Source organism: Cyprinodon tularosa, unplaced genomic scaffold, assembly GCF_016077235.1.
Source record: "Cyprinodon tularosa strain WSP-4 unplaced genomic scaffold, ASM1607723v1 ctg839, whole genome shotgun sequence".
In the NCBI taxonomy this organism is placed as follows: Eukaryota; Metazoa; Chordata; class Actinopteri; order Cyprinodontiformes; family Cyprinodontidae; genus Cyprinodon; species Cyprinodon tularosa.
Window position 1 is genome coordinate 128,781 of NW_024039606.1, and position 12,839 is coordinate 141,619.

Genomic DNA, 12,839 nt, shown 5'->3' on the forward strand with positions numbered 1-12,839 from the left:
TCAAGGTTTAACTGATTTTATTATCATCAGGGACAAACTGTTTTCAGCTTCAGACATTTCAGTAGGTCATGGAAGGTCCTGGAAGGTCCTGGAGCCGCCTGTTGGTCTCCATGATGATCTGCAGTGTGAGCGCAGACCTCAGCCAGCTCCATCTCCTGGTGGTAGAAGGTTTGCTCTGAGAGGGCGGAGTGAAAGGAGGCGCCGCTGTCAGAACTAGAGGAGCTGGTCTGGCTCCTTTGGGTCCCGTTTGCTTCACTGACAGCAGAAAGGGTGGGAAACCAGATGTTCGGATCTTTAAACGCCTCCAGAACAGAAGAACCTTAAAGATGTTGGAGTTCTACCTGAGCCCAGAGTCAGAGCGAGAGCTACCAACCCTGATGCGATCGCTCGGTACCATCGGGTCGCTGCTGCCAGAAGGTTCCTTACGGTCCCGGTCAGCCAGGGGGGGCGGGTTCTGGGCGGCGGAGCAAAGATCCAGCTGCTCATCGTCACTGGAGTCTCTGAGAGGAACAAGAAGAGGAAGTTCTGTCAGAACCTGAAGTTCTGACCCAGCCGTGGCTCCAGAGCCCGATCAGACGGTTCTGAATCTTTGGTTCTGGACTTTTTCCATGTGTTCAGCTGGAACCCGTCTGAAACATGCAGGTCCTTTAAGTTCTGCATCCAGAAGGATCTGCTTTTGGGTCACATGACGTCCAGAGCGGATCAGAGCCTCTGTTGGGTTTCTGGTTCTGAGGGAAACTCACAGCTCCTCCTCCACGTCTTCCAGGAAGGTCAGAGGTCGCGTGCAGACGATGCAGACGTTCCCCAGGCTGAGGAAACATGGCCGACAGAACACGCCTGCAACGTGGAACAGAGAGCAGGTCAGACTGCAGCAGATCGGATCTATAATCTATATTTCTATGTTTTTTAGGGAACATGAGGCATTAAAGTGTAATAATTGTTAAAGAGGCATCACAGATTAACCTGACGATGCTGCCACCTGTGGCCAACACACAGAACTGCAGCCTCTTCTGCTCGTCGCTCCTACTTTTTTAAAGTTTAACTTTTTTCAGCCTATGTGGAGTTACCGTCGCTTTCTGAGTTAAGCTGGATGCCGGTCTCTTCTGAGTACCCAGAAAATCCACCTGGATCATAACGCTTCGTTTGTTTGCTAGGTTTGATCGTTCAACATGGACGCCCTGGAATGCAGGGTTGCAAGCTTAGCGCCTTTGTCGCTAAATTTAGCGCCTTTTCAGCCTCCCTCTCTCTCTCTCTCCCTCTGCTGTCGTCCCTCAGGCTACCTGAGCTGCAGCTAGGTTGGCCAGATGTCCTGCTTTAGGCTAGACAGTCTGGATTTTCATTGCATTGTCAGGCGTCCGGCACCGCATCCAGCTAAACGTATATTTTTCTTCTTTTATGAGCCAAGAAGCTTGAAGGGCAGGTTTTTTCCATTTCTGCTGGGCTGCAGCCAAATATCCAATCATAGAATGTAAAAAAATACATAGACTATCTGGTCTAACAGATGATTGGCAAAAAAAGCTGGTCTACACCCCCCACCCGTGTCTGGTGACAACATCATAATAGGTTGGTGCTGATGATGTCACCAGAGCGAGGAACTAGAAGAACGGAACCGACCCAACTGGAGGAGGAAACTAAACCAGCTCACAGTAGAAAAACCGACATTCTTTGGTTTCAGGTTCTGAAGAACCTGGGCTCATATTGATCCAATGACGGATCCGCTGGGTCGGGCCTCTTCTGAGGTTCTAACCCGTTTTAACGGACCAATAAGACCACGGCTGCTGTTTGCTACCTGAACACCGCCGGACGTTACAGACAATGGTGTCATCGTCCTTCTTCCTCACAGCCTCGCCGCAGCCCAGACAGGTGAGAGAAGAGGTCCGGTCCAGTAGGCGGGACAAAAAGCGTCCTCCTGGTGTCCTGATGAAAGCAGATCAGATGAGAGACAGAAAGTGAAGCGATGGTTCATGACCAGCAGGGGGCCTCAAGGAGACAAACGCTTCATTAGAAAAATGAAAGATAGGTGTGCTAATTGCCATCATGTTCAGGGAACGACGCAGCTAAGCCCTAACCACCGAGGAGTGGTGGCCTAGTGGTTAGGGCAGGGGTGGGCAATTCCAGTTCCTGAGGGCCGATATCCTGCAACTTTTAGATGTGCCTTTGGTTGGACACACCTGAATCTAGTAATTAGATGATTGAGAGGACTCTGGAGGAACTAACTGCATGCTGAGGAGGTAACGCAGCCATTTGATTCAGGTGTGTTGGACCAGTGATGGATTTAAAAGTTGCAGGATACATGTTTAGCCGCATGTCGTCATTCAACCGCTGGTTGTCTAGGTGGTGTCCTGAAAACAACGTGGGCTACATTAATAATTGGCAATCCTTTTGGGGAAAGCCTGGTCTGATTCGGAGAGACGGCATCCATCCCACTTTGGATGGTGCAGCTCTTCTTTCTAGGAATCTGGCCACATTTATTAGTCCTCCAAAACCCTGACCCCCCAGGGTGCAGACCAGGAAGCAGAGTTGTAGTTTAACAGACCTCTCTGCAGCTTCTCTACTGTTACCCACTCTTTACTCCATCCAGACAGTTTTCTTGCCCACGACCAAAATCTAATAAATTAGCAAATATTCCCAAAGGAGGAAATCATGATAATCTAATTAAAATTCAAATAACTCCAATTGGGGGAAAAGTTAAAACGATTAAATGCGGTCTGTTTAACATAAGATCGCTTTCCTCTAAAAGTCTGCTAGTTAATGACTTGATTTGTGATAATCACATTGACTTGTTTTGCCTTACAGAAACCTGGCTGCAGCAAGAGGATTATGTGAGCATAAACGAGGCAACTCCTTCAAGCTATTTAAATTTTCACATCCCCAGAAGTTCTGGGCGAGGAGGAGGAGTAGCAACAATCTTCCAGTCTGACTTACTGATTACTCCCAAAACAGTTAATACCTACAACTCTTTTGAACATTTAACCCTTAATTTCCCTGATCCAAATTTCAAGGCAAGAAAACCTCTTCTTTTTGTAACTTTGTATCGTCCACCAGGTCCTTACTCTGAATTTTTAGATGAGTTTTCAGAGTTCCTTTCTGATTTGGTATTAAATACTGACAGGGTCATCATAGTGGGAGATTTTAACATCCATGCTGACATTGAAGGCGATAGCTTAAGAGCAGCCTTTAATGCTATCTTAGACACTATTGGCTTTGTTCAAAGTGTGAATAGTCCCACACATTCTCATCTTCATACTTTGGATCTTGTGCTGACATACGGCATAGAATGTGAAGAAATAACAGGATTTCCTCACAACCCTGTCCTCTCTGACCACTTTTTAATAACTTTTAACAGAGTTCTCCTCCCCCTAAGAGAAGGTTTGACTTTAACATATCCTTAGCAGATAGTGCAGTTATAAATTTTAAAGAATCTGTTTCAGTTTCTCTCTCCTCTGTGTCGCTGAGCAGTGCTGCAGAGGGCAAAAGTTCAGCTTATTCCCCTTCACAGGTGGCTGATTTTGTTGATGGGGTTGCTAGTTCTCTGCACATTGCCTTAGACAATGCAACACCTTTGAAAAGGAAAACCTTTAAAAATAGAAAGCTGGCTCCCTGGTTTAATGCAGAGCTGCGTACTCTGAACCAAAATGGTAGGAAACTCGAGAGAAAATGGTGCGCTACATGCCTACGGAAATCCTACCTAGTAGAATTTCCAAAATTTATAGTAAAGGCATAAAATATTTGATTGTTTTAAAGTAGAGCAGTTTGATGGTTGGGTGGTGACACTGAGGTACCTCTTCATCAGCGCCTGAATGAAGCCTTCGCCGCCTCCATCTCGGTCCGCTAGGTGTCTGATCGCAGACCTCCACAGGGCTCGCCCCACTGACCTCCGCTCCTTCAGGATCTTCTGCTGGAGGAACCGGATCCTTTCCTGCAGAACAAAATTAAGGACAAATCACCTGGGGGGTTTCAGGTTCCACTTTCCTCCAAACTCATTCGGGTCTTTGTGTTCTGGTCTTGCAGTGTTTTGGATAACATTCATCAAGGCCTGAGAGCAGCAGAACCACACCCAGCTCTACAGCTGGATGCATGAAAACAGTCAAATCAAACTGGGTGTGATTAGGAGATAAAGAACATGTTGGAACTGGGGCTGGGCGATATGAAGGAAATCTAATATGACCATATATTTGGGATACAGGATATATATCATGATATGTTTTTATTACCCTCAAAAACAACAGAGTGCATAAACTTAAACTATTATACTCATTCAAACGTTTGGTTTAAATTCAAAATATTTTGTTTTAACCAGATCAAAGCTTTTCTACCACATTCTGTCTTTGGGTGTCAGTATTAGACCTTGAACAAGATCCCAGCAACCAAACAGGAAACAAAGCAAAAACACACTATACTAAATAAAATGCAAAAGAAAAAAAAGTTTTTTTTTGTGCATAATAAAAAAATGCAGAATGAAAAAAAAGACAAGGCCAACGCAATTGGCTTCACAGCTGATTTATTTAACGTTTTAATTGGTGTGCGGAGAGACGCTGACATGCAGAGTATAAAACTTTCTTCATTTTGCAACGGATTACTTTTCAGGTGGTGGAATACATTAGTACTGCTGCCTTTTGCAGCGAAGGTTTTTCATCTTTTAACGTCCTCGGCGTGAAATCCAAACCGCTGCCGTATATCGCTCAGCTGAAACACCTCATGTCACCATATTTAGTTTGCCGGTTGCTGTAGTCTGTGAGAAAATAATCCTGTTTGGAGGAGGGATTTATGATGCATTCAAGGTGTGTGGGGAAAAATAAAATAGATGCAGATGGCTTAAAGTCGTCATGCGAATTTGTACTTGATGGCTGCGATAGTCATTGTATCTATTGTGCATGAGAAAACTCCAGATACATTGATTATATTCGATATATCACCCATGCTGGAACATCAAGCGGCCTGCCGTCCCACAGGAAACATCTACAGGTTCCACCAAAGGAAGCACCAAAAGTCAACTTTCATGATCAGTAAAAAGTCAGAACCAGAATTTTAATATAATTGCGGGAAAGAAAAGAAGAAACTCAAATTAAGGAAGTTTTAAACTTTATTTGATGTGAGGATGGAGCAACAGATGGATCAGAGGTTCCTCTGCAGTAATCAGGACGCTGCTCCAGGATCCAGACCCACCAGCAGGTCTGGACCCACCAGCAGGTCTGGACCCACCAGCAGGTCTGGACCCACCAGCAGCTCGGCCCCCTGACCGCTAACATCCACATTAATGTGGATGTTCAGAAGATCTCTGATTAGACAGTGAATGTGTGAAAAAGTTTTTGGTTTTTCTCGCATTGTTGTACAGTAGCAGCCATTCATAATGGCCCTTCCCAGTCAAACGCCAGCAAAATGGCAGCTCACTTCCCTGCAACTCCCAGACAAATATTGAAGTCTGAAAAGGAATTGAAGGGGACCAGCCAAGGGCCCATGAAGGAATGAAGGGAAAGCGACTTTTCCAACCGTTGCATTTCCCAATTCTCCCAGTGGTGCCCGACTTTACAGGAGTGAATAAAGTGAATGTGATTGGTCGATTATCAAGGGGGCGGGATTGTTGTAGCGGAAGGCTCACAAGCAAGTTTGGTTGTAGCCGGTTTGTGGGAAGCATCTTGCTAACCAGTTAGCATCTTAGTGCTAGCAGGTTCCCAATGGGAAATTCCATTGGGACCAAGTAGCACTAAATTGGTGACTTAGAAACGACGCTGTCAAGGAACGCTATGGACAGCGGAAACATGCAAGAGGAGGAGAGTTTAGTGTCGGAGGTCGTGGATGAGTCTCCTCCGTCATCCATTTTTTATTTAGAGGAGGAAAGCGGGGACGAAGATGTTGTGGAAGAGGACGCCAGGGCGGCAGAAGCTTGGTTTGGTGTAGAAGGCTTCCAGCCGTACATGTTTGAGCCCTTTCCTCGCAACGCTGCCAGTTCTGTTAGCTCTACGCCTGCCGAAGACACAGACGTCCATCCCCGTGAACACTGGGACGCAACTCAATGGGAAAGGAAAGGATTCTGGTTTCAACCGTTGCGTATATTAACCTTTGGACAATGTGGTCTGAAGAGTAGCCAGAATGATTTAACATTTAAATATGATTTCCCTACAACTTCAATAGCTACTCCTGTACAGCGAGGAAGAGGAGGCCCGGCCTTCATGTCTTTGAAGGAGCAGATGAATCCAGACATGGAGTCTCACCGGTTTCTGACTTTAACTAAAACCCAGCAGCCCGTTTGGAGTCCAGCTCCTGATCAGATTCAGCCTGCAGCTTGGATCTCTCACCAGGGCAGAACGTTTCCTGCTGCCGTCTCTGGAATGTTTCGGAACGTGTCAGGATGTTCTGGAGAGTCGGAGGTCCCCTTCAGGTCTCGCCTTTGGCGTGTTCAGACCCGCCTCTGCTTCCTCCTCGCAAACCTTCCCTCTGCAGATTCCTCCCATGCTTCCCTGCTCTGCGACCTTTCACCCACAGCAGCTGATCTTCCTCTCCTGCCTCTGTTCAGGAGACAGAACGCCTCGAAAACAAAGATGAAAGGGAAAATACCTGCTTCAGGTGTCTGCTGCTGACTCATTCTGCAGCAGAGGCTTAGATCTAAAAAAAAAAAACCCAAAAAACAAACCCCAGTAGGTCGGAAATGTCTCCATCTCCTGAAAGTAGAGAAGAACGAGGAGAAGCAGCTCAACAATGTGATGCTGCAGATAAACAAACCCTGATTAGAGAGAGAGAGAGTGAGAGAGAAATCGCCACGGAAACAAAAACAACAAAGTTAAAGGAATATTTACACAGAACTATTATATAAAAAAAGAAATGCTGGTGAAGATTCTCAGTCATCCAGGTCATAGTTATTCCAAAAAAGTAAAAAAAAAAACAGTGGCTGCTGGATAAAACCTGGAACTAAACGCTATTTCTGACATTTTGATTTGAAAAAGCTTCCTGGATGGAAGAGAAACGTCTTTGGAAGTCCGGTGGATTGATTTGAACGTTTTTGGAAAAATTATATTAGGTTAATGTCTTTGTTAGATTCAGTAAGAAAATTAATAAAGGGAAATTAAATGCTGCAGTAACTTCTAGGTTATTTTTTAAACAGGTGTTGTAGCTGTTGATGCTGCAGGGAGGAAGGATCTCCTGTAGAGGTCTGTCTTGCACCGGATCTGGAGAATCCTCTGACTGAAGACACTCTTTTGGTGTTTAACAATCTGATGAAGAGGATGCTCACTGTTGTCCATCTTTTTCTTCACTTTATGAAGAATCCTTCTCTGTGAAATCCTCTCCAGAGGTTCTAAAGGAGTTGCTAGAACAGAGCCGGTGTTCTGTCAGATGAGCATACCTGGTCAGACAGCATACTCATTACCCGTTTATCCCTTTAGTTTATCTCTTTAGTTCATCTTTTTAGTTTTGTATGAAAAATAGACTTTAAACTACCTCAAAGGAGGTCTATCACTTCAGTCATTTACAAAAAAACTATTTAATTACTGACTTTTTGGTGTTTTTTGAAGCGTATGTTGATCTGACCTTAAATTATTATTTTTTGTACATGACTAAAGGGATTCACGTCAGTTGAGGTAGTTAAAAGTCTATGTTTTGTACAAAACTAAAGGGATAAATGTAAATCTGACGTCTGGTGTATGTGTATGCTGGTCTGATGGAGTATGCTGATCTGACAGAACACTGGCCTTCTTTATCAGCTGGATGAGCTTCTTTCAGGGGTTACCTCTGATGATGATGATGATGATGATGATGGGGAAGAGATCAGACTCTCCACAGCCGACTGATTACGGTTTAAACTTTATTTGATGTGAGGATGGAGCAGCTGCAGGATCAGTTGGACTTAAGTTTTTTCTAGAAAAGGGTTTTTAAATTCATTGATTGTAAATCTGAAGATTTTCTAAGTTTTTTAGCAGATTTCTCCCTTTCTGCTGACTTCTGTTGGGGAATCAGAAAACGATGCATTTCAGGCCGACTCATTCACACACAGAAGCAGTTACATCTCTTCACGCCTCCCCTGTGACTCTTTGGCGCCCCCCAGTGGAAGCGCGCCTCACCTATTGAAAACCACTGCTCTAGAAGTCCAGTCTGCTCTGTCCCTTCACAGAGACGGTTACCATCTGTGTCTCCAGTCCGGTTTGGTGTCCAGGGAAACACCAAGGGATTTCTACTCCTCCTCCACTTCTTCTCCCAGGATGTTAACAGGATTCATCTTGTTCCTGTTTCTTCTGAAATCTCCAATCATCTCCTTGTTTTGTTGACCTTCAGGATCAGATGATTGTTTCCACAAAGTGGTTGACCAGCTCTCTGTACTCAGCTTCTGACTGCATCGAGTGACAATGACTGAGTCATCCCAGTATTTCTGCAGATGACAGGACTCTGTCTGGTCCTGGAAGTCAGAGGAGAACAGAGGAAAAAGGAAAGGAGAGAGGACCGTCCCCTGAGGTGCTCCTGTGGTGCTGGATCAGCCAGCTGAGCCTTCAGTCTAACATACTGTGGTCTGTCTGTCAGGTGGTCTTTGATCCAGGTGGCTGGCTGTTGATGCCGCCACCTGAGTCTTCTGGAGTTAAAGTCAGTCATGCTGAATGTTGTTAAATGGAGAAATCAAAGACCATGATCCTCACAGTGCTGCCTGCCTTATCTACATCACAGTGGGTTTGTTGAAGCAGGTGGATGATGACATCATCAACTCCATCTCCATGGCGATAAATGGTAACCCAGCAGAAGTCTCAGACGTCCCTCCTCCAGCTGATCCCTGAGGCGACACCAGGTCAGCTGAGAGACATCGTCCCTCCAGCGTGTCCTGGTCCTTCCACCGGGCCTCCTCCCAATGGGGCGTGCCTGGAACACCTCCAGAGGGAGGCGACCAGGAGGCATCAGGAGCAGATGCCCGATCCTCCTCAGCTGGCTCCTTTCCACGTGGAGGAGCAGCGACTCTACTCCCTGCTCCTCCACGGTGACTGAGCTCCTCATCCGATCTGGAAGGGTGCGCCTAGCCACCCTGCTAAGGAAGTTCATTTCGGCCGCTGGTATTAACGATCTTATCTTCGGGTCATTATCCAGATCTCATGACCATAGCTGAGGGTGGAACGTAGATCCATCTGTAAATCCAGAGCTTTGCCCCTCGACTCAGGTCCCTCTTCACCACGACAGTCCAATGCAGCGACCGCATCACTGCCGACGCTGCACCGATCCGACTATCGATCTCACGCTCCATCTGTCCCTCACTCCTGAACAAGACCCCGAGAAACTAGAAACATTTAATTAAGTAAAAATTTTAGTTTTGGTGAGGGAACCCTGAGGAACCCCAGTCTGGATAAAAACCGGAACAAGAGCAGCAAATAAACTCAGCAGGGCGCTGCTCTAAATACAGATAATCTTAGATCATCTTAATTCAGGGGGAGTGGCGGCCGTGTTTAGTGGAATCCTGAGGTTCTGAGTTTGAGCCTCACTCCCACAGACTGCCACTCTGTTTCCCTGGCAAAGACCCTTAACCCACCACTGCTCCCCGGGCGCCGCACAATGGCAGCCCACTGATCCCCGAGGGGAGGGGTTAAATGCAGGGGTACATTTCTCCAATTTGAGACCAATAAAGTTCAATTATTATTATTATTAATCAGCTGCTGTGACTCTGACCCCTGTGGATGAGTGGGTTTGTGTGTTTTTCTCTACCTGCTCTCGCTCTGGATAATAAGATGCACAGATGACGTGTCTGAGGCGCTGCACGAATCCTCCGGTCAGAGAGACAATCAGAGCCAGACCCAACAGGAAACCTGCCGCACCAAACAGAACAGAACCAGCAGGAAACATCATCAGAAGGGAACTTCCTTTAGCTTTCTCTGCTAAGGGTTCCTTCAGCGCCGCAGGTCTGCAGACAATCTGACTCTCAAGTTTCCCTCTGCAGACATCTGAGGGAAACCTGCAGCTCCTGATTACCTCCTGTTCACCTGTACCAGACTGAAGGTTATTTCTAGTCCAGAATGGGTCTGCAGCGTGTCGGTAACCAGCATTCCTACATTCCTGGAAAGCATTTCCACATCTGGACCCGCTTATGTTTGAAGGACGTTGTTCATTTCATCAGAAACTCCTCAGAGAATATATTTTTTAACCTTTCTTTTTTGGATAAACGTGATAAAGTGAAAGCAGAGGTTGACAGTACCGAGCAGCAGGCTGGTGCTGTATCTGGGCTCCGACGGCTCCATCAGACACTTCCTGCTGATCACCGTGATGTTTCCTCGCTGCAGGATGTCAAACGAAGCCACCAGGTCCCTAAAGATGTCCGAGGCGTAGCCCGACCCGTTTACCTGGATCACCACCTGGGCAGGAACTGATGGTAGCAGACCGTTAACTAATTTCCCTCTGAGATTATTAAAGTATTGCTGATTCTGGTTACTATGGCGACACGACCACACCACTTCCCTGTGGGGCTGGAGGCCTCACCTCTGGCGACCACATCCATCTTCACCTGGTGGTGCACCTGATCCAGGATCCAGAACACGAGGAAGTCCAGCCCGACAAGCAGGCCGCCGATGGTCAGGTGTTTAAGGACGGAGGCCACGCCCACCAGCACGGCCCGCCGCTCCTTGTACGACAGGCGAAATGACACTGCAGGAGAAAAGCAGAACTTTACTGAAAATGTTTTAAATCTTTGGAAAAGTTCTAGTTCATTTAGAACGAAAGAGGAGCAGCTCTGACGTGATGTGATGTAGGTCCTGGCCTCTCTGCGTGTGAGCGGCAGCACCGAAGCCCCGCCCACTGATGCCACCTGCTGGTCCAGTTCTTTGAACTGGGCGTTGATGTAAATGTTGTCAAAATGGAGGTCCTTGAGGTACCTGCGTCTGTACATCACCGCCCTGCATACAGCATCACAGACAAAGAGTCACAGACATAGACTCATACACACACACATAGTGCCTGTGACTCCCTCTGTGCCACAGACAGAGTCACAGACACAGAGTCACAGACACAGAGTCACAGACACAGGATTAAAGAGAGTCACCGACACTGTGTTACAGATGCAGAGTCACAGTTACAGAGTCAAATAGACAAAGAGTCACAGACAGAGTCACAGACACAGACTCATACACACACACACATAGTGCCTGTGACTCTGTCTGTGGCACAGACAGAGTCACAGGAACAGGATTAAACAGAGTCACAGACACAGAGTCACAGACACTGTCTTACAGACGCAGAGTCACAGTTACAGAGTCAAATAGACAAAGAGTCACAGACAGAGTCACAGACACAGACTCATACACACACACACATAGTGCCTGTGACTCTGTCTGTGGCACAGACAGAGTCACAGGAACAGGATTAAACAGAGTCACAGACACAGAGTCACAGACACTGTCTTACAGACGCAGAGTCACAGTTACAGAGTCAAATAGACAAAGAGTCACAGACAGAGTCACAGACTCATACACACACACATAGTGCCTGTGACTCTGTCTGTGGCACAGACAGAGTCACAGGAACAGGATTAAACAGAGTCACAGACACAGAGTCACAGTTACAGAGTCAAATGGACAAAGAGTCAGAGACAGAGTCACAGACACACACAGGCTCACAGACATAGGCACAACAAATTAAGCAGTGCAGAAATAAATAAGTTATCAAAAATAAAGCTGAAAATTATAATAATATTAAATAAAAGTAATCATTTTAAAAATGAATAAAGCTAATTGAAATACACTATATTGCCAAAAGTATTTGCTCACCTGCCTTGACTCACATATGAGCTTAAGTGACATCCCGTTCCTAATCCATAGGGTTCAATATGACGTCGGTCCACCCTTTGCAGCTAGAACAGCTTCAACTCTTCTGGGAAGGCTGTCCACAAGGTTTAGGAGTGTGTTTATGGGAATTTTTGACCATTCTTCCAGAAGCGCATTTATGAGGTCGCACACTGATGTTGGACGAGAAGGCCTGGCTCTCAGTCTCCGCTCTAATTCATCCCAAAGGTGTTCTATCGGGTTGAGGTCAGGACTCTGTGCAGGCCAGTCAAGTTCATCCACACCAGACTCTGTCATCCATGTCTTTATGGACCTTGCTTTGTGCACTGGTGCACAGTCATGTTGGAAGAGGAAGGGGCCAGCTCCAAACTGTTCCCACAAAGTTGGGAGCATGGAATTGTCCAAAATGTCTTGGTATGCTGAAGCATTCAGAGTTCCTTTCACTGGAACTAAGGGGCCAAGCCCAGCTCCTGAAAAACAACCCCACACCATAATCCCCCCTCCACCAAACTTTACACTTGGCACAATGCAGTCAGACAAGTACCGTTCTCCTGGCAACCGCCAAACCCAGACCCGTCCATCAGATTGCCAGATGGAGAAGCGCGATTCGTCACTCCAGAGAACGCGTCTCCACTGCTCTAGAGTCCAGTGGCGGCGTGCTTTACACCACCGCATCCGACGCTTTGCATTGCACTTGGTGATGTATGGCTTGGATGCAGCTGCTCGACCATGGAAACCCATTCCATGAAGCTCTCTGCGCACTGTTCTTGAGCTAATCTGAAGGCCACATGAAGTTTGGAGGTCTGTAGTGATTGACTCTGCAGAAAGTTGGCGACCTCTTCGCACTATGCGCGTCAGCATCCGCTGACCCCGCTCCGTCAGTTTACGTGGCCTACCACTTCGTGGCTGAGTTGCTGTCGTTCCCAAACACTTCCATTTTCTTATAATACAGCTGACAGTTGACTGTGGAATATTTAGGAGCGAGGAAATTTCACGACTGGATTTGTTGCACAGGTGGCATCCTATCACAGTTCCACGCTGGAATTCACTGAGCTCCTGAGAGCGACCCATTCTTTCACAAATGTTTGTAAAAACAGTCTGCAT

The 12,839-nt window shown here is 46.6% G+C and overlaps 1 protein-coding gene across 1 annotated transcript in view; it reads right to left on the reverse strand.

Moving 5' to 3' along the window:
• Positions 1–12,839, reverse strand: part of dcst2 (DC-STAMP domain containing 2) — a 19,781-nt gene continuing 6,942 nt past the window's right edge. The window contains exons 8-16 of the mRNA XM_038272575.1: positions 10,693–10,850; positions 10,438–10,602; positions 10,157–10,324; positions 9,670–9,770; positions 3,783–3,919; positions 1,790–1,917; positions 744–837; positions 342–500; positions 1–255 (exon numbers count right to left, since the gene is read on the reverse strand). Coding sequence (XP_038128503.1) covers positions 27–255; positions 342–500; positions 744–837; positions 1,790–1,917; positions 3,783–3,919; positions 9,670–9,770; positions 10,157–10,324; positions 10,438–10,602; positions 10,693–10,850 — 1,339 coding nt within the window. The 3' untranslated portion in view covers positions 1–26. The remainder of the gene's footprint in view (positions 256–341; positions 501–743; positions 838–1,789; positions 1,918–3,782; positions 3,920–9,669; positions 9,771–10,156; positions 10,325–10,437; positions 10,603–10,692; positions 10,851–12,839) is intronic.